We start from the raw sequence: 20,240 nt of genomic DNA, 5'->3' as shown, positions 1-20,240 counted from the left end.
CCACTGAGCCCTACATGCTGCACATGAAAGGCCAGGATCAGACAGTCAGGATGCTCTCGGCCTAGGAGGGCAACCGCTTCTGACACTTGTGGTCTTTCATTTAAGCTGCAAATAATTCTTAATGGGACCTTGCAGAGCAACACGAGACAGTAACAGGAATTCTCTCAGGCATCTCTGTGAGCTCTGCTCATAGAAGGGGACCCAGCATTAACCCCTACCCCATGAACTGCTCTTAGAATTACTTCAGTTTAACAAAATACAAATAGCCAGGGAGTGGGGGGAGAGCAGAAACCCTTCAAGAGCACTGAGCCCTGTTCATTCTGGAGCCGACTGCTCTGAAGTTAAAGGACAAACACTAGGCAGGTATTCCCAGGCTCATTTCAAGTATCTGAAATGCATATGGCCATAGCAGCGTGCACCTCACCTATCAACGAGGTCATGACATATCCCTCCGTTGACACATGGCTGGCTTGCACATTCATTGATGTCCACCTGACACCGGATTCCCTCATAACCTGGCGCACACGTGCAGGTGTAGAACCCAATTTGGTCAGTGCACGTGGCCCCATTCTGGCAAGGGTCTGAGTCACATTCATCTATTTCAACATCACAGTTTACACCTTTGATACAAAAGAGAAAAGCATCCATGTTACTCACTTGGGTGGAATTCTGAGCTGGGATCACAATAGACATGATTGCAAACCCACTGCGCTGGAATACAGACAAGACAACTTATACATTCCTGGATAGCAGACAAGCGTGGGGATATACAAATGCTTAGTTTATTAGTGTTTGCAGCCACACCTTTCTTGGGAAGGCTTCTGGGTTTTGCTTTTAAATCATGAAAACAGAGAATAATTTGGAAATGTGTGAAGCTCTAGCATAAACTTTCATTTGATTTTACTGAATTAGTCAAATCCATCAGCATTTAGCAAATGAAATACACTTCCTGGATGTTACACAAAACCAAAGTCCATCTCACTTACATTTATTTAAAAAATCCCAAAATGCTGTATTTGGGGGAGAGTAAGTTGCAGGGTCTTAACTGCACTGTTGATATTTACAGCCTGCAACACAGTGTTCCCTTTACAGTTTGGGTTACTTAAGATACTCTTCATTTTTCACTGCTGCATAGCTGTGGTGTTCCACTAGAGAGGTGGTTACATAGCCGTGGTTGGTGAAGTAATCACTTTATATCCTTACCCGCCTCCCAAAACTATTAGGAGGTTTGTAAGTTGCTTTGAAATTAGTGCTGGAGAAGTACAAACTATTTCTTATAGTGGTCCTAGCAGCAAAAATGGCCTTACTCAGTGTGTATTAATAGCACTAATCACTGAAATAATGTATCATTGTCTTTGTCTCACTGTCATTTCATCAAAGGAAATCTAGAAGAGATCCCATGGCAACCCTCCTGACACTGTCCCACCTCAATGAGCTGCCCATGGCCTGACATCACCCCCACAAAGTAAGCCCCAAAAGTTGCACCTGCCAATCCATCTAACCCTCCTTTCTGACAGAGGCTCACTATGCCGCAGACAGGGCTACCCTAACCCCAAAGGAATGTGGGCCCTACAATCTGCCAGATCAAAACCTGTCACTCTTCATGTGAAAATTTCCTTCACCCCATTTCCAGCTGTGAGTGCCAGGAAATGCTCTGCCAGTGAGGACCAGGGGCTCTAGGAGGCTGCAAGACCAGGGCCAAGAGGCTGAGCTGGAAAGCCTCATGTCCTATTCAAAGTCACCTGAAACAGAGAGAATGCTGTTGTGGCAGCTCCCCAGCCTCTTTTTATCCTTATTGACACCAGCAGCTCCTTACTAGTGCTGTGGCAGGGAAGTGAAACGGGAAATGGTGAGCAAAAGACTTGTGTTTTACACTTGCTGGTTTTAAGTTCTACACAGAGCCTGTTCGAGGGGTATTCTCCCCAGTCCTGCATTTCACCAGAGAGTGACTCAGACAGTGCATGCCTGACTGGCAACATTTCCCCACTCCATTTATAATCTGTAGTGGAGTGACCCCCCACATTCCTTTTCAGCAACATAACTCTTGCAACGCCTGTCCTCTGTGACAATGGGTAAGGTCAGGAAAAGTCATGTGCCGGCTGGTACCAGGGGGAGGTGGTTGCAGCATGGACTGCATTCCATTCTGATAGCTGGGCTGGGGGAGAGGAGACCCTTGCGCCCTTGCCTCTGCCGATAACTCACAGGTGCAGATTACAGAGTGAGTCATCACCAGCAGTTTCACCGTGAAGAAATACTCAGCAGGATCACATGCAAAATACTCTCTCAGTTTAAGAGAGCTGGAAAAAACAAAACCACAGCTAATAGCTACTCCAATCCAGAGCCTCCTGCCTTGCAGAAAGCCTGAAAGACAAGATAAGGTGCCCCTGGGCCAGCCAGATAGAAGCTAGTTACACCCTGAGAATGAGCTTATTCTCCCTAAAGACAAATGTGTGTCTCTCTGTGCTTCCAACTGTACTTTCACGAAAGCCAATCACATCAGTGTCACAATTAGGAATTCCAGTCTCACCCCCTCCCCATGCCATAACCCCAGCAATCCAACCTCCACAGCATCGCAACAAATCCAACTTTTACCCAAGCCCTCTCATTCAGGACAGCAAGGCCTGAGCTAGTACACACATGCACCCCAGAACCTCCAGCTAGCTGAGAGAACCTCAGCCTCTCCACTGTAACAAGAAGCACAGATGAGAGACTCTTTGGGGCAGGGACCATGTCTTTTGCTAGTTTTGCCAAAGCAGGTGCATTGATGGATTTGCACAAACTCCACCATAGGGACAGCTGGTATTTGCAGGGAGGATGGTGTAGGGAGGGCCATCCAGAGGGCAAGGGGGCATGTAGCGGCACCCAATCAGCAACTAAAATTTTGGTTGGGGAGTAGGAGGACAGTGCACCTCCTGAGCACTAGTACGGATCACCTATGCAACAACAAACAGCTGAAAGGCTCAGACAGGAGCATGAAAGGTACCTGTATAGCCGGGGACGCACTTGCACACATAGTGGTCCATCTCATTCAGGCAGGTGCCATTGTTTTTACAAGGTCGGGACGCACACTCGTTGATGTCTATTTCACAGTGGTGTCCTTGGAACCCAGGCACACAGAAACAGTTATACTCATTCACTCTGTCTACGCAGATGGCTCCATTCTGACATGGGCTGGAGGTGCACTCGTCAATGTTATCTTCACAGTGGGCCCCGGTGTGGCCAGGTTGGCAGCTGCAGGCATACATCCCGGCACCCTCAATGCAGGTCCCATTATTTTGGCAGGGGTGGCTAGAGCACACAGCTATTTCAGCGTGGCAACCTTCTCCGTTTGGTCCCCTTTGGCACCGGCAGATGTATCCATTTGCACTAGCTACACATTCAAAATGAGGCCCCTTACAAGGACTGTTCTCACACTCATTAACATAAACACTGCACTCAGTGCCTGTGAGCTCAAGCCCACAGGTGCATTCATAATCCAGGAGTCCTGCAGTTTCATTGCATACCCAGTTTGGGGGGCATTTGTGCACAGCACACATAGAGTAGAGAAATTCACAGTTTGTGCCCATGTATGGCACTGGATGCTGAGGGCAGAGGCACCGGTAGCCCTCCTGCAATTCCTCACAGCTCCCCCCATTCTCACACGGGGATGATAAACAGCTGCTGGCAGCTTCGGAGCCTGATGTTCCTGTTGAGAAAGGAGACTTCCTGTTAGTAAGGGCTAGCTGCACTGAACAATCCAATGGGTACCTCTCTTCATTGCTGTATGCAGTAGTCATCTCATTAGGAATAGACCTGCACTGGCCACTGCTCATATATATCCAGCCTCCTGGAGGCACTGGATTAAATCAATCAGTCGAGGGAGATAATATATACCCTCCCTGTAGAAAGCATTTATCTGCGTTCACATCTCAGAGGTGCTGGTGCGTCTCCAGATGCTTTTTGGCCATCACGTTACATTAGTGAAAAAATTGGCTTTTCTCCCATCTGTGCTGGGCCAGGAGACCGTAACCTTTCCGCCTGGCCCCAGACCTTGCTCCTGCTACCCATACCTGTGTCACCTCGAGATTAGAGACTATTGCACTAAGCTCTACTGAAATCCAGCCCCAGGAGGGGGCTGGTGCAGCGGCAGTGGCCACTTTGTGTCTTACTGGCAGCGTATGGTACCAGTGTGGGGCTCCAAGAAGGGCATTCTGGTCTGGGTGGCTTCTGGGGGCTGGTTTTGATCTTTAAAGTACAAAATTACTGATGGTCTTTGTACCTGAAAGATGCCCGCCCCCCAGGAACGCCCTCCCTCCTCCTGCAAACCTCTCCTCTCTCGCATCCCCACCACCTCCTACACCTCTGCATCTAGTTGGGGGAAGCACATGAGCAAGGGTTCTGGTGAGACGTAATAGGGCAGTGCCACTCTAGTAGACTTCAACCAGCTGCACTATCATTTGAAAGCACTTGCTAGTGGTGGGGGCAGAGGCCTAGCAGACTGGAATTTTCACCCGGTGAAGACGTCTCTGACCAAGACTCCTTGTGGCTGTTCTTGGCCATGTCACCACTTCTCTGCTTCAGATTCCCTGACTCCACTGTGCACTGGGAAGACTCCAGATATTTATGCATCAGCTAGGGTGAGATGCTAACATTTGTAAAGTACGATGTAAAGCACTTGAGTGAAGCTTGCAATGCCATTAACACTCCCTCAGCCATCTCCTTCCTGCACGTTCCAGCAGCAAAACGCAAGACTGACCTGTACTGAAAGTGTCTAACATGCTGGTGTGGGCGTAAGGATGCTGACAGCATCAGTACCCTGGGATTAGACCCACCCCTTTACCCTCATTTTATTACCATTTCCATTGACGTCCTTTCTGAGAAAAGGAGACAGTCACTGCCTAAGCTGCATTTGCCATCAGAGCCCCTTTATCAGCCTGAAATGATCTCCCCTGGGTTAACAATGTGCTTTCCCAAGAAGGAGGATCTTAAAAAATGCATATTGTTTCACTCCCAAGAAACCCCAATGCTCCATCCTGCCAGCCAAAGTTCAGACAGTGTCGGTCACTGCCTTCTTGCTTTAATTACATGCCCGGGTAAAGCCTAAGAGACTTAAATGTTCAGGTCAAGTCAATCGGAATGATTATAAATGGTACAGCAGGTGAACTGGCAGGGAAATTATCTTGGACCAGATGATTCTAATGTGATTTTGCTTCAGTGCTCATGGCATGGGGTTACCTTCATCTGTGGGATAGGCCTGTGTCCTTCCAGGAGCAGCATACTCTGTCCTGTATAATTCATATGAGCTTTGCAAGCAAAGATTGCTCCATCCACAATGTAAAATAAAAGGAGAAAGAAGAAAGCATGCACACAAACTTGATGCTGCTTTTTGATGAACAAATCTTCATTTGTCTCCAGATCTCATCTTGCAGAAGATTCCACAACAGAGTCTGGAGAAGCCAGGACAATGCAGGCTGCTTTTGCACATCTCAGACAAGTACGTAGCATTTGCTGACCATTTTGCAACAGAAAAGTGGATATTCTGGAAATGGCCTCCTGTGTGAAGAGTGGCCACAGAGACAGACTCAAAACTCATGCCAAATCTGAGAAATAACTACAGTCTGTATGTCCTAGGATCCCTAGCATTTGAGGTTAGCCTGGTTCTCAGAAGCCAGTGTCTGCCTGGCCTTTAGTGCCATCCACTCTCATAGGGTGTATTCTTGTGGGCTACCTACAGAAAGCCCATATCTGGTCACGTTTGCCTTGCTCCAATATATTTTACACATGCCTACTAGTTATCTATCAGCAGCTTTCGATCAACTAACTTCCACCACGAGTTCCTCACTCCCTTTGTATGCGGAGGTGCTTAACAGCAATTTATCATAGACTTTGGTTTATAAAAACCTGCTTCAGCTCTGACCTCTGAAATTCCTCCCTCCCAAAGACTGTCCTGGGTCCAATTCTTCCTTTAGAAACAGAGAGGTAGCTGTCTTAGTCTGTATTCTAACAAAACAAAACAGCAGTCATGTAGCACTTTAAAGACTAACAAAATAATTTATGAAGTGATGAGCTTTCATGGGACAGACTCATTTCTTCAGATCTATAGCTTTTCCAGGTCAGATTCAATTATATAGTACAGAAGTCCAAAAAAGTGGCAATAAAAACTGACAAATCAAGTTTTTATTGTCTTTTTTAATTTGTTTTGTTTTGTTTTTTAAACCTCTGTACTATATAATTGAGTCTGGCCTGGAAAAGCTATAGATCTGAGAAGTGGGTCTGTCCCATGAAGCTCATCACCTTAAAAATTATTTTGTTGAAGTGCTACTTGACTGCTGTTTTGTTTTCTTCCTTTCGAGTCATTCCTGTAGGAGGTACTCAGGAATTTACAGGGTTTCTTCTTATTCTAGCCACCTCTACCATGTCACCCTCCCCTTCTGCCTCTCTCGTGATTTTGGAGAGTGTTGCTGTGCATTGTACTGTCCAGCACTCCCATTATTCTGCCATCAGCCCTTTTATTTACAGATTCTCAGTCAGGCAGAAAACAGGGATGACGAAATCTGCCTGGAATCTTCTATAGCAATTAGAGCAGAGAGCTGGGGAGGCTGTTCTGCAGCAAGGATTCATTCGGTGGTAGACATGAACCTTTGTGCAGCTAACGAGCAGCCAGTCTCAGCCTGCCAGAGAAGGGATTAGGCCCATTCCGTGTTGAACTCCCTGCTCTGATTGCAGAACCTGATACTGGCCCAGGCAGGAGTCCCATCTGCAGGTAGAAAAGGTACATCCAGTAGCGAACACGCAAGAGCAGAGCTGTTTTGCTGGATGTCAGAATGGACGTTACCTCACGATGAAACAACCAACACTAGCACAGTGCTGCAGGTGTCTCTCTGACTGCAGTGCATGCACACGCTGAGCAGCCTGGGACAGGTCACACTCCAACACAGCCAGTAAGGACTGGCAGCGGAGAAAAAAAGTCTCTTTGCAAGCTGCAATAGTTAGAGTGCATGTGCGAGTGTGTGTGTATGCACGCTTTTCTCCCGCTATGAACACAGACAGATCATGTATTACCCACAATAGGAGCCTGAGTTTGGAAGAGAGAGGGCACGTTACTCCTAACCTCTTCCACAACAGACAAAAGGCTGTCCTGTGGCCTAAAGACTGCCCTGCCTCTCTGCTTTGGTTCACCCTGTGACTATGCTGCTCATGAATTTTTGTGTCTCGTTAAGACTTGCTTGACCAGAGAGAAAAAGATATGACAACAAGTACAGGGTCCCGTGGCTACACCCAAGAGCAGTGAGCAATCGGCAGAACCAGATGAAGACAGTTGTGGAGACGGACACAGTGTGGCGCTAGCTGGAAGGTCTGAAGGGTCTCAGCAGCCATAACATGTTACATTCTCTTCCTAGCTCCTGATGCTTAGTGTCATCCTGGCCTAGGACTCCAGTTGCATGGATGGCCCTTGTGGCCAGTTGTGCTGGGCTGTTCAACCAGTTATGGAATGGAGAGTGGACAGCCAATGAGGTTCCTGTACTGGTATTAAATATCATAGGGCCCACTGCCAATTTAGCTATGCCTAAAAGAGACAGCCCCTTTCTAGCCCAGGAGTTTGAGGAAAACTGCCTCTGTGGGAAAAGGTCAGTTTAGAAGCAGAGATTGTACCAATTTCTCAGATTTAATGTAGAAATAAATTGTACATAGTATCACCTTTGCCAGGTGACTCACAACTAATCAAGTTTGTGCCATCTGCCCTATATTACTAATAGCAATTCTTTGTTCTGGCTTTTGCATTCTCAGCTCCTAATGGAGAAAGTAGTAGCTCTCGTGGTTCCAGACAGCAGATAAAACCCATCACCTACCACTGGTGCCAGCTAGGTCTCATATTGCAGTTGTAACCCACACACCTATGTGTGGTTAACTGTCCCAGGTAGTGGTAACAAGATCACTTCACAGAGAATGAATAAGTGTCCTCTACAACCTAAGCTGAGAGCCACCCGCTCTTTAGCTCAATCTGTAGAGGTGCCTGCACTAAGCTCTAGAGGTGCCAGGTTTGAGTCTGCCTGTGGGCAGTTACACGGAGACTAAGATACAAAAACAACTCCTTGTTCATTCATTCATTACTGATACAATTACGAGACAGAGTCTGCTCTTGGCTATGCCACTGCAAATGCAACCCCTACACCCACGGGGTGTGGTACACAACCCCATATAGTGGCTCCTAGACAGCGTATACGAGTAAGAATGAGTCTCTTCTACAGACTTAGCTTAGGGCCAGCTGACTTCTAGCTCCAGCTGTAGCAGCTCCTGCATTAAGGTCCCAGGTTTGAGTCTACCTATCAGTGGTTACACAACTCTACAATAACTCCAATGATTTTAACTGTTACTCCAGATGTGTAACAGAGCAGAATTTGGCTCAATAAATACAGCAGGTGAAATCACTGGGAGCTTATCATTGACTCGGAGTCCAGGATTTCGCCCTTAAATTGAAAACACTTTGGAAGAGTCTTCTTTGAGCGACTCTTCATGTGCATTCCATGTTGGGCACGTGCCTGTGTACACACACAGCTGCCAGAAAATTCTTCCTCTATCAGGCGGGTTCCTTGATGTGCTGTTTATGTCCATTCCAACACCTTCCCCCCTTCCTGTCTCTCGGAGTAGCTGGCAAAAAGGACTTTGGCTGGGGGTGGCGGGGAAGAAAGAAGCCAGTGGTGCCTATATTGGGCATCATGAATGAGCCACTCTAGCAGGTGCCACACCAAACCAACGGGTACCTGCTAGGGCAAAAATTCTTTCAACACCCATGCACGTGTGCGCATGCACACCTACCATGGCATGGACACGAACAACAACAAACGAGGAGCAACGGTTCTGAAAGGTAACCGTTTTCTTCTGTTGTGTTTTATGCAATGGTTAGCACAATGGGACCCTGATCCAGGGGTGCTACAAAACCACAAATAAGTACTGTACGTATAAATTAATCACCAGCTCCTCTGAATGATACAGAGTTAATGGGTTTAGGGAATGTTGAACAGTAATTTCCCACATCAAAGATAAACCTTGGCTGTCTGTCTCTATAATCCCACCCCTTAGCAGGAGGGTTCTGGTCAAGGAGACAACTAATTAACTGGTAAACAAAGGAAAATTAACACAGTGAGAATTCTCCAGACCAAGTAGAAATGGATTTTCTATCCCATCTCTCTCAAACAACTAGAGCCCCAGAAGCACCTTAGGCCCCTGTGGGATGCTATAGATCACGGCTGATGAGGAGTTTAGATGTGCGTTTGTCTTACGTATTGAAAACCAGCAATGACTCAGCACAGCCCGTAAATCTTCAAAATATACTTCACCTCCATTTTAACAGGCTTTGATGAACAAATCACCCTGGCTTGGAGATTAAGTGACTGAGAAGTGCAGTGGTCACAGCTGTACTTTAACATTTCCCAGGAATACTACCTTTGCCTCTTATGCAAACACTGCTGTCTCTTTCAACCTGAACTTGGCCAATACTTGCTTTTTGACTAAAATCTGCCCCATAAAAGAAAGGTGGACACAATATAATTATTATTATTATTATTATTGAAGGGGCCAGCTCAGAAGATGGAATTTCAGCAAAATGTAACAAAACAAACATCTCTTCTATTACTCAAAGGATGACAATTGCATAGATGACTTGCAACATTTTCACTGCTCTGAACTGATGTCAACTAATTAGACTACTAGTTAGCTTCCTGGATAAAGGTCACTTCTCCATCTGTCAGAGACTCAACACATGCATGAGCTGCAAGAATGTGCACCTTTTTAACTCTGGTCTTGGTCTTTTCATTGATTAGTGCCAGGGACAGAGACAGACATGGTATTTCTTCTCTATTTTGTTAATGGATGATTGTGAATAGGCATGAGTTGTTCATTACCATAGTGGATAAATTAGCCTTCACTGCTACATCATACAACCATTGAAACAGGCTCAAAACCAAACTGCTCCAGTTCATAGACTGGGAAAGATCTAGAGACAGAAGCCACAAGCCACAGACTTTTTATGACCGTCTATAAAAGACACTATTGCTAGATTAAAAGTGATATTTTGGACTTTCTTTTGATGTGTCACAGGAGGAACAGTCTCTCTGATAATCAGAAAATGAAATGATGTAAAAAACATGCTAGTACCACCAGCCAGCCACCCTGCTCTGAAATAAAACTGGAGGGAGCTACAATTCCCTTCAGGAATATGGTCCTCTCATTTAGGCGTGGTGATGATGAACTTCAAAAGGGTAAAACAGAGTGGGAGTCAGCTATAAAGCACTTGCTGACCTCCTTCAGTGCCGATCTTGTGATGTTCTTTTGCCCCCTGTACACGTTTGAGCACAGCTCTTCCTCCTCTCTTGTGCAAAGCCTCTCTGGGTGTTGCTTTTAGTTTTTCAGCCAGAAAGTAGTCTCCAGCAGCCAGCCAAGTTTCTGTCTGTCTAGCTCCTGTGCTACTACATTCAAATAAAACAGATCTAGTTTTGAATTTAAGTGTCTCTTTCTAAAAGGTTTTTCTCTTTTTTAAGTTGAGGTTTGCAGCCTTTTATAGTTCTTTGGGTCAAAAAGATTCCCAAGGGGGTATCTTAATATTGTTCTTCTATTCTGCTTGGTTTTTTATTTCAGAAATATAAGGAATATCAAGTCTGACTTAGTCGGACAACTTCTTGGGGGTCTTGGTGCATAGTGTGAGCTCTCAAGCCTCGAAGGCAAGGGTGGGAGAATATTTAACAAATCTTTTTTTTCTCCATCATGTTCTTTTGTCATTGAAATGAAATGGGTATTAAACTTCTCCCCACCAAACAATTCCCTCCACCCTCCCAAAATCCAGATTTTAAATCTTACTAAAAGTCTCTTACACTCACAGTTTCTCAGGTATCTGTTCTGGTCTCCTAGGCTTTCATGTCTACGCTAGTTCAGCAACCCCTGCAAAGTGTCTGCCAAGCTAGACAGGGCCTGAATTCCCCAGGTAAAAAACAAATCCAGAAAAGAGATGTTTCAGGCCTTCATTACCTACCATAAAGAACTAAAAAGGGAAGACGCTCAGTAGTCACTCACTTGCACTTATGCAGCTCACTGTTAGGAGCACTGAGCATGCCAAGTTACCCCTCAGTTCTTGACAGGAGCTTGCACATTTATTCTCTTTCTGCAGAAAAAGAAAGGGGTTATGGACCTGTAGTTCTCATATAAAGCAAGATGAGGGTAGAGCTGAATTGGAGAAAGACTGGCAAAGGAGTGACAGAAAAGAATGCAGCAAAGCATCTTTTTAAAAATAGTATTTAAATGTTATTGTCCCTCCCACTGTGTGCAAAACCCCATTAGCAGTTTGAAAATAACTCGGCCCCTTGCCAGTTTCTTTCTATTCCACAATCATCTCCCACAACCAGCCCATTTGGAACAGAGCTGAAATAAATACAGTTTAACATTTGGTGCCTAGATCTCTCTCTGTTCCGATCTCCTACTAGCTGTGCTTCAGAAAAGTGTTCTGTTAAGAGACTGCCACCAGCAAATGCTTATGCATGCCATAAGGCAAGGGGACAGAGCCTCACTCCCTGCTGCAGAGCTGTTTCTCTCCATAGCATTCATTCATGAAGCACTTGAGCAGCTGGACACCACACAGCCCTGCTCCTTTTTCCAGGTCAGAAAGACACCTCCTGTCTCACTTTGCATTAAAATAAGTTACAGTACTAAAATTTTGAAGGTGCTCAGAGTGAAATCACACACTTAAGTTTAGCTTCCAGCAGCTCCAGTTCACAGTAAGGAAACTGATGAAATGTTCAGGTTCCCAGTCAGTTACCCAGATGCCAAAAAATGGACGTTGCTCCTTTTATAACAGAGTCATTACTCAACAAAGATAGCAATGTAAAACACAAAGATGCAGGAGTTTTATCACCCAGTAGAAAGAGTCCTCGCTTGTTACAGCTCCTCACGGTGAGCACCATCCTTGCTATGACGCATGCCCCTTTGACTTTGCTATAGGATTTATGCTTCAGAGACCATGATGAGCATTGCTTAGTCTCCATTCCCCCATAAAGCTTGAGGTGCCCTAGACCTAAGAACATGCTAACTTACAGTTGCTATACAAGCATTTGTAAAGTGCTCACCACAGAAGTGTATCAACACCCTTTTTCATCATAGTTATTACATACTTAACACTTTCCATGTTATGCCCTTGAGACACATTAACTAAGGAGAGCCTTATGCTTACTGTACAGTGGGGAAACTAAGGCACTCAGATGTTAGTTGATTTGTCCAGGGTCACATGAACAGCTCACAGAAAAGAACACAGAGTTCTGTACTCTAATCACTTGAACACTGTCACCTATTAGAGGCTAGGAATGGCCCAATCCCTAGGGCACTAGCCTAAGGCTTTGGAGACCTGGAGTCAACTTCCTGCTCTGCCACAGATTTCCTGGGTGACCCTTGGGCAAGTCACTTGGCCTCTATGTGCCTCTTGACCTTCTCCGCACAATGAACTAATATCACTTCAGGCCTGACAGAGCTGCTTCTATGTTAAATACAGTAAAAATTATGAGGCACTCTGATACTGTGGTGATGGAGCCATATACTTACCCTTTGGTATTAAAACAAGATTATCTAGTCCTACAAAGTCCTAAATGGAAGGGATGAATCACTGGCCGCAGCAAGTTTGTCTCCCTGGGAACAGAACTCCTGAACAGGCAGCATCATGCTTGTGTGGGCATGAGCTTTGCTGAGCTGGCCCCTTGCGTAGGTGGTGGTGTAAGAAAGGAAGCAGGTGACATGCTGGGGATAGGGCAGGATACTCCATTCTCACATTTGAGACAAAAGACTCTCTTCTCACAGCCACAGCGCTGCTAATTTTCAGGCCTAACACCCTCTGCTCATTGTACAATTGTGTTGAAACAAAGGCAGCCCATTCAAACCTGGGAAGCACAGACTCATGGGGAGGGATGGCTCTCCAAAAATTTATCGTGGGAACAAAGAGCATCAAACTGAAAGGAGAGGGGATTTCTTTTCTACTGATAGTTTGCTGCTAAGTCACCAAACTGATGAACAGCAACCCCCACCAACCTTAATGTGTCCTTCAGTCACTGGGCTGGGGCCACTGAACATTGTAGGATACCAGAATTATTTTATTTACTACATGAAATAAAGAAATTGTCCTCTGTATGATATACAGAGAGGAGGAAATTGCTTTAGCTCACCTGTATCACAAAATCCTAATTAGAGAGTAACTCATAGGGGCTACATCTACACGTGCACCCAACTTCGAAATAGCTTATTTCGATGTTGCGACATCGAAATAGGCTATTTCGATGAATAACGTCTACACGTCCTCCAGGGCTGGCAACGTCGATGTTCAACTTCGACGTTGCTCAGCCCAACATCGAAATAGGCACAGCGAGGGAACGTCTACACGCCAAAGTAGCACACATCGAAATAAGGGAGCCAGGCACAGCTGCAGACAGGGTCACGGGGCGGACTCAACAGCAAGTCGCTCCCTTAAAGGGCCCCTCCCAGACACACTTTCATTAAACAGTGCAAGATACACAGAGCCAACAACTAGTTGCAGACCCTGTATATGCAGCACGGACCCCCAGCTGCAGCAGCAGCAGCCAGAAGCCCTGGGCTAAGGGCTGCTGCCCACGGTGACCACAGAGCCCCGCAAGGGCTGGAGAGAGAGTATCTCTCAACCCCCCAGCTGATGGCCGCCATGGAGGACCCCGCTATTTCGATGTTGCGGGACGCGGATCGTCTACACGTCCCTACTTCGATGTTGAACGTCGAAGTAGGGCGCTATTCCCATCCCCTCATGGGGTTAGCGACTTCGACGTCTCGCCGCCTAACGTCGATTTCAACTTCGAAATAGCGCCCAACACGTGTAGACGTTACGGGCGCTATTTCGAAGTTACTGCCGCTACTTCGAAGTAGCGTGCACGTGTAGACGCAGCTAGGAGGTCCTGGCAAGAAACATGACTACATCACCAGTAAGGACAGGGTTACAAAAAGTCAGACCTCCAACACATGACTAAGTTAGTAGCCACTATCTCCAGCTACAATAACCACCTCCTGGGAGCTGGGATTGTACCCATGTGTACTTTGCAGGGGGGATTTTTCTTTGCAAGCCAAATACAGTTCCACCTCCATTCAAGGAATGTCAAGCACTTTTTAGACACCCTTTAATAGCTCTCTGCAAGAGGGGTGTGCGCCTCATCTTACAAATAGGGAAGCTGATTCAGAGAGTGCCAACAGGACTGACCTTCCCACATCACTGGGGGCTTGCCCAAAACCCAAGGCAAAAATCTTAGCTCAATACCAAATGCTTTTTAAAGGTACTATTTGCACAATTCACAATGGCACATGCCATGCAACAAATCCATAAACAAAAGAACAGGAGAAATAACAGACAAGTTTACTTTAAAAAAAAAATTATCCTCTTGGGGCCAAGTTCTGCGTTAACGCAGCTTATCACAGCTAATGGGAATATATGCAGGGATGCAACATCTGTTTCCTTGTACGAATTGGGAGGTGACGTTAAATGAAAGCATTCTCTTTTTGATTCCTCTGACAGAGTTCACAGCCGGGGAAAGCGTGGCACAAACCAGGGCTTTATGTCAGCAGCCTGAGATGAGGCCTGGAATCTGTTGTGTCCATTAGGTGTTGATTGTAATCTGCCCGGTGTTTTAAATGCTCCTCCACTCCCCCCACTTTTTATTTTTAAAACAAGAATGGGGTCTGACTCTACATCTCTAGAAAAAAGTGTTGGATATCCTCAGTTTGGAGTCACTGTGCAGGAAGTGCTCCGTACCCAACACACATGCAGGAGAGCTCTCCCTTTCTGTGACACTTCCCAATTTTAGTAGTTGAGCCTGTTGCTGCCATTAGCTCCTTAAAATGTCATCCTTATGTTAACCATGCACACGGTACCTACAGCTTCAAACTCCTCCAGACAGCTGCACTGATAAATACCATCCAACCTAGTCTTAAACACTCATTTAACATTCCAACAGGGGAATCAGCAGACATTGGGGTTATCAGCCCAGACATCACCTTGTTTGCTTCATGTTGCAGAGCACCTTCAACACGGGATGAAAGGGGGCCTTTTCAGAGAATTTAATGTTCCATTAAAATTGAGCAAAAATAGTCTCCACAAGCAGCAGGAAGTAAGAGCAGAGTCAGAGTACTTATGGAGCAGGGCTTTGCGCTAGTTATCCATCTCTGAAGATTTGCTTGTGCACGGGCCCTGTAAGTGAGGATCATTTTTATCTGCTCCTTTGTTGGGTGGAATCTCCCAGCAACAGACACAAATAACCATAGATATATAAGGAAAGTGACTGGGAGTCTGAATGGCTGGAGACTATTCTCATGCTTGACAATAACTGTGTGACCTTCAGCAAATAGTTTTTTCTGGGTAAACAGAGGCACAAAGAGAAACCCATCTGCCTCACAAAGGCATCAGGTGCGTTAAGTAACCTGTGTAAAGAGCTTGTAGCACTTGAGATGAAAGGTATTACAGAAGTGAGGAGCTTGATATTTTATACACATCCTTTATGCAGAATCTCACTCATGCACTAGAAGTTTTACAACTATATGCAAAACTCAGTCCTCTCAAGCATCAACACTTTCTTTCCCCTGCTTATATCTGATCTGAACGTATAGACTTTACATTGTGATGCCCCTGGACAAACTGCCAGTTGCATTAGTGCACAGTCCTTAATGTGGCTCCAGACTCGGGCAATTTACCCTTTTCAACACACTCCAGTTGTGTCATCTGTTGTACCAGAGTCAGAAGACCCTTAGGAAGTGAGAGAAAACATAACAGGAATAAAAGCCCTTGTGGTATGTAGGGCTGGGCATGGTGTCTGGTGTGACTGTGAGGAACTTAGTACTGACAATGGAAATGGGGTCCCCTCCCTACATCCAGGCATCAGAAGTGTTACTTCAAACTCTTCCAGAGATACAAAGACCACAAAAGATGGCAACAGAGTCTAAGCAGTACTGGTCCGATTCTTTCTGCAGTTTTCCCCAGGAAAGGCACTGGACTGAAAGAGCACAATGCCCTTCACCTGGGTGGGGTGGGGTGGGGTGGGGTGAGGGGTGTTGCCAGAAGGAGAGAGATATAAAGCTCCAGGGTCAGAGACACCCAAACTGCAATTCTGCTTTCAACTTCTGGCAAGATCTGCAAACTAGACAAACAGCATCTCCATGTGACAGCAGACTGCAGAGAGCTGAGTAATAGAACTTATGCTCTCCCTCCCATTGCAAAGGTACCCTGCAGGAAGGCAGACAGGAGGTTCACATGTTATAGCTCCCAACTCCAACACCTTTGATACACTGAGCCCACAGCTCAAAGAGGGATTTAGCCATCTGCCACTCAATTTTTAACATGATCTTTTAGAAAATGATTACTAGATGCTTAAACATGTTCAATAGTTTTGTAGCAAAGAATGGACATGTGAGACAGTGGTGCATCATGGAATATATACTCTGTGGCATGGAATGGCCACCCTCGTGTCTGGGGGTTTCCTTGGCTTTCATGTTACTTCAGTTTCGCTTTCCATCACCACCATGTTTCAGGACAGAAGCTATCAACCAAAGGCTTTTTTATTCCTTCAGTTACAGTTCATCTGCCCTGTTATTTTCAGCAGTTGGACAAAAAGTCCTGATACAACCAAGAGCCAAGAGTCACAGGCCTCCCAGTAGCAAAGCAACAGCAAATGAGCTTGAAACCTGGGAGCAACAGATATGAATGATCAAAATAAACTCAGTGCAACTTCTACCAGTTATGATGGTTGCCTACTGATCAACTCAACACTTTTTCTGCTACTACAGTAAGTAGCCAAGGCTGCAGGTAAAAGGGAAACTCCCCAGGTACCAGAGTCACACTTAGGAGCAAAACCAACAGCAACATAACTCTTCAATACACCAACAGAAAGAGTTAAGTTTCCATAGCAACAGAAAGGCATGTGCTTATATTAGTAAATCCCTGCTGACCTCCACTGATCTTTCCCTATCCTGGTCAGTGCAAGGGATTAGCAGAATTGAATGCTCTCTAGCCTGTTCCCAGCACTCACTCACTAGGAAGAAAGCATGGCAGCCCTGCAGAGTTTACTGCAGAAGGTCTCCCTTCAGCCACCCTTCCCACCACTACTTCAAGGAATCAGCAATGGCCACAACAAAAATCAGGGTCTTCCTTCAGAAACCATGTGGGACTCTTGCAGCAGCCTCTCTAGCCTGTGATGAGACAAGTTGAGAGTATCTTCAAGGTGCCTTCTGGGTTCTGACAAAGCTCCTTGACAGTCGTGACAGAGGTGATGACTCAATAAACCTGTGCCACCTCTAAATTGTAAATGTTGTGGGCTTTACAAAAAAAGCAAAACTCCTGCTGTTAATACGTTAAGCACCAAAAAAATATTCTGAGTGCTGACATGTTGTGCCATTTACACTCTTGCTGATTTGGCCTTAAACAATTCCATATCCTACATTCTTCCTGTGATAGCCCATCACATGGGCAGCAGTAGTAATTGCTGCTGAGTTCATGCAAACTGGATATAGGCACACAGGCGTTTCAGAAAAAAAAAACCCAAGCGTTGATTAAAACCCACCAAGGATAAGGAATGTTTGACTGTGCCACACTGAATCAAGCAGAGTGCTCAGGAGAGGTACAGCTGAACTAGTGTCACTTTCCACAAATAAACTTTTGGTTTGACCTTGCTGGTCTTATTCATGTGTCATGTCACTGCCAGAAACTGGAGAATTCATCTGCTCTCTAACCACTCTGTCTCCCAGGAGCTGGACAGCCTATTTAGCTGAGGCTTACTGGGTTCTCATTACGCATAGGAGATCATAGGAGACAGATCTGCGGGGAATCTGCAAAGATTGTGATAATTGACTAACATTCTCCCCATTTTCCCCACAGCAGCTATTAGGGCTTTTATACTGTTGATCTAACAGAATATAAAGGAGAGAATCTGCAGTGAAATGAGGCGATGCTCAGGTTAAAATACCACCCACTGGCAAAATCAAAGTCCAGTCATAACACCTCAGTCTGTGGTCTTGTTGGAAGATTTCACAAACTCTGCTAAACTGGGTGTGGCACGGACTAGGGACCTCTACAGGAAACTTGGAGTGATCTGAATGTAGTGCTTGCAGATCAGGAGGCAGTTTCTTGAGGCAGTACTGACTCAATGACCCAGCACAGATGCTACAGTCTTGAGAGCCCTGTGCTGCTACAGGGATCTTTCGGAAGAGACGTTAGCCAAAAGGGCCTGACAATGTGTGGTCTTTAAAAGATTCCACAGCTTTTTGGCAAATCCCAGTACCTTAGCCAAATTTCAGTCTGAGTACTAATTAAAATACTATGAGCACGATTCTGCTGTATCCCTGTACATCAAGATTAATTCCACTGAAGTCAGAGTTAAGCCTTCGAACGTGAGATCGGAATGGAGTCCTGCTTGACCAAATTCTCATTAGCTACAGTGGATATAGTAACCTCTTCACGCTCTGACTGGAACTGCTGTGCACTCTTGATGTGCCCTGTTAAATAGCTGCTAGGTTTCAGAGGTGGCTGCATTGTAATGGCTGAGGAAGGAGCCAACATGACAGTTATAGATTGTTATTTTTCCACTAGGAAGACTGGGTTGAATTCCCAGCTGAGCCACACAGTCACTCAAGGTCTGTGCCTCAGTTTCCCCTTATAAAATGGGAATAATATTTATCTACTTGAAAGGAGAAGAGTGATAGAAAACCAGGAAGTATCTCCCAACTTTTAATAAATCCCTCAACAGCAATGCCAAGCCCTGGGCAAGAGTCCTCTAGGCAGACTACTGCCAAAATTATGGCTCAAAATATTAATAGGGTTAATCAGAGCTACCGCTCTGCAGAGAATTAAAGCCATTGTTAACACAGAAATGGATGGCACGACCAGTCTCTATCATCCGTGTATTGTTACAATGCACATCTGAAGACATAACTACTTCTATTATCAAGTTTCCAGAATTTGCAGATGGGTGCGAGAGCTATAAATCCATGTTTTATGGTAGTTTTGCATACACTGCCCCTGTAACTTTGATCCTTCAGTTCCTATTGCACTCCTGTGTTTCCCCTTAATAAACATACCTCTGGGCTGACCTTCATGGTTTACACATTCTCTGATCTCTCAGCCATTCACACAGATCAAAACGCTGAAATAAGGGTTTTCCTCTATATTCAATTAACCAAAGTGGCTCACAAGCTTTAATTTCTAATTCCAATCTAAATATGTTGGCAGACAACACAGACAATGGTGAGACCACTAAAAGGGGGAGCTTTGCTTTGAACAGTGTTGAAGATGTAAACTGTGTGTATGTCAAAACTAATCTTAAAACAGCCTACCCTGGAGCAGATAACCCCCAGAGATGTTTGCTTGCAAATGTCGTTTTACAATAGGTGTCCAAAGCCCTTGCCAGACCAGAGGCACATGTGAAGTAAGGTGCCTGTTTAATGCATTGGGCAGAAAGACACAGAAGTTAAGTTTTAAAACTGCGTTCCAGCAGGTACTCTTCAAGACACCAAATGAATTAAGTCAACATTAGCTGGGAGCTCCTCTGTCTCTGCCCACACTCCAGGCAGCAACAAAACTAGCCTCAGGTAGACTGCCAGCATCATTAGCCTCAGAGTTACAGGTAGGAACTGGAAATCTGCACTGCAGGATGACTCTCCACCGCAAGTCACCCAGTGCCTAAGTTTCCCACATCTGTAAAATGGGGATAATGATAATTCCCTTGCTCACAAGGACAAGAGCTTTTTAAATAAAGTACTTAGAAATCCTGCGAAGAAAGGGGCTTACAGAAAGGCAAAGCATTTACTATTAAATCTTCTGGCAGAATTGCCCCTGTAAATGGGAACAGTTTAGGTGCCTGTGAAAGATCTGGCTTATATGGTGTTTTGCAAGAGGATTTCTAAAGAGGACACCTACTCCAACCCCAATAAAAGTATCCCCAAAAAGCACTGCAGGCAACACTGTATCATGCAATGGGCCTTCCTTCAGCACAACACAAAGCCATGGTAATCGCTTCACACTTTAAACTAGTCGCTATGGTTACGGGATACAAAAGACAGCCCGGCTGCTTCCCTGTGGCCAGAGGAATTCCAGGCACTTGGAGCCAACACATCAAACAAAGAAGTTAGTACAGAAAAGAGAAAATTCAGGGGAAAAACTAGACAAAAACAGTTCAGCTCAAGCTGTCTACCTATATCAGAGCAAGGCAGATGTAGGAAGGCAGCTGAGG

The 20,240-nt window shown here is 45.4% G+C and overlaps 1 protein-coding gene across 8 annotated transcripts in view; it reads right to left on the bottom strand.

The window, feature by feature from the left end:
• CRB2 (crumbs cell polarity complex component 2) overlaps nucleotides 1-20,240 on the bottom strand; it is a 63,338-nt gene that overhangs the window by 41,690 nt on the left and 1,408 nt on the right. For 6 of the 8 annotated variants that reach the window (XR_012648380.1, XR_012648379.1, XR_012648381.1 and 3 more), the window contains exons 2-3: nucleotides 2,984-3,685; nucleotides 425-620 (exon numbers count right to left, since the gene is read on the bottom strand). Coding sequence is in view for 5 of the 8 variants with exons in the window: in XM_075015659.1 (XP_074871760.1) it covers nucleotides 425-620; nucleotides 2,984-3,685 (898 nt within the window). In the remaining 3 variants the exon portion in view is untranslated. Of the gene's footprint in view, nucleotides 1-424; nucleotides 621-2,983; nucleotides 3,686-5,214; nucleotides 5,248-20,240 lie in introns of those variants that run through there. The other 2 variants (XM_075015662.1, XM_075015663.1) reach the window with 2 other exon arrangements.

Source organism: Carettochelys insculpta, chromosome 21 (genome assembly GCF_033958435.1).
Source record: "Carettochelys insculpta isolate YL-2023 chromosome 21, ASM3395843v1, whole genome shotgun sequence".
NCBI lineage: Eukaryota > Metazoa > Chordata > Testudines > Carettochelyidae > Carettochelys > Carettochelys insculpta.
Note: the sequence above shows the minus strand (reverse complement) of the source record. Positions and strands in the feature narration are given on the sequence as shown.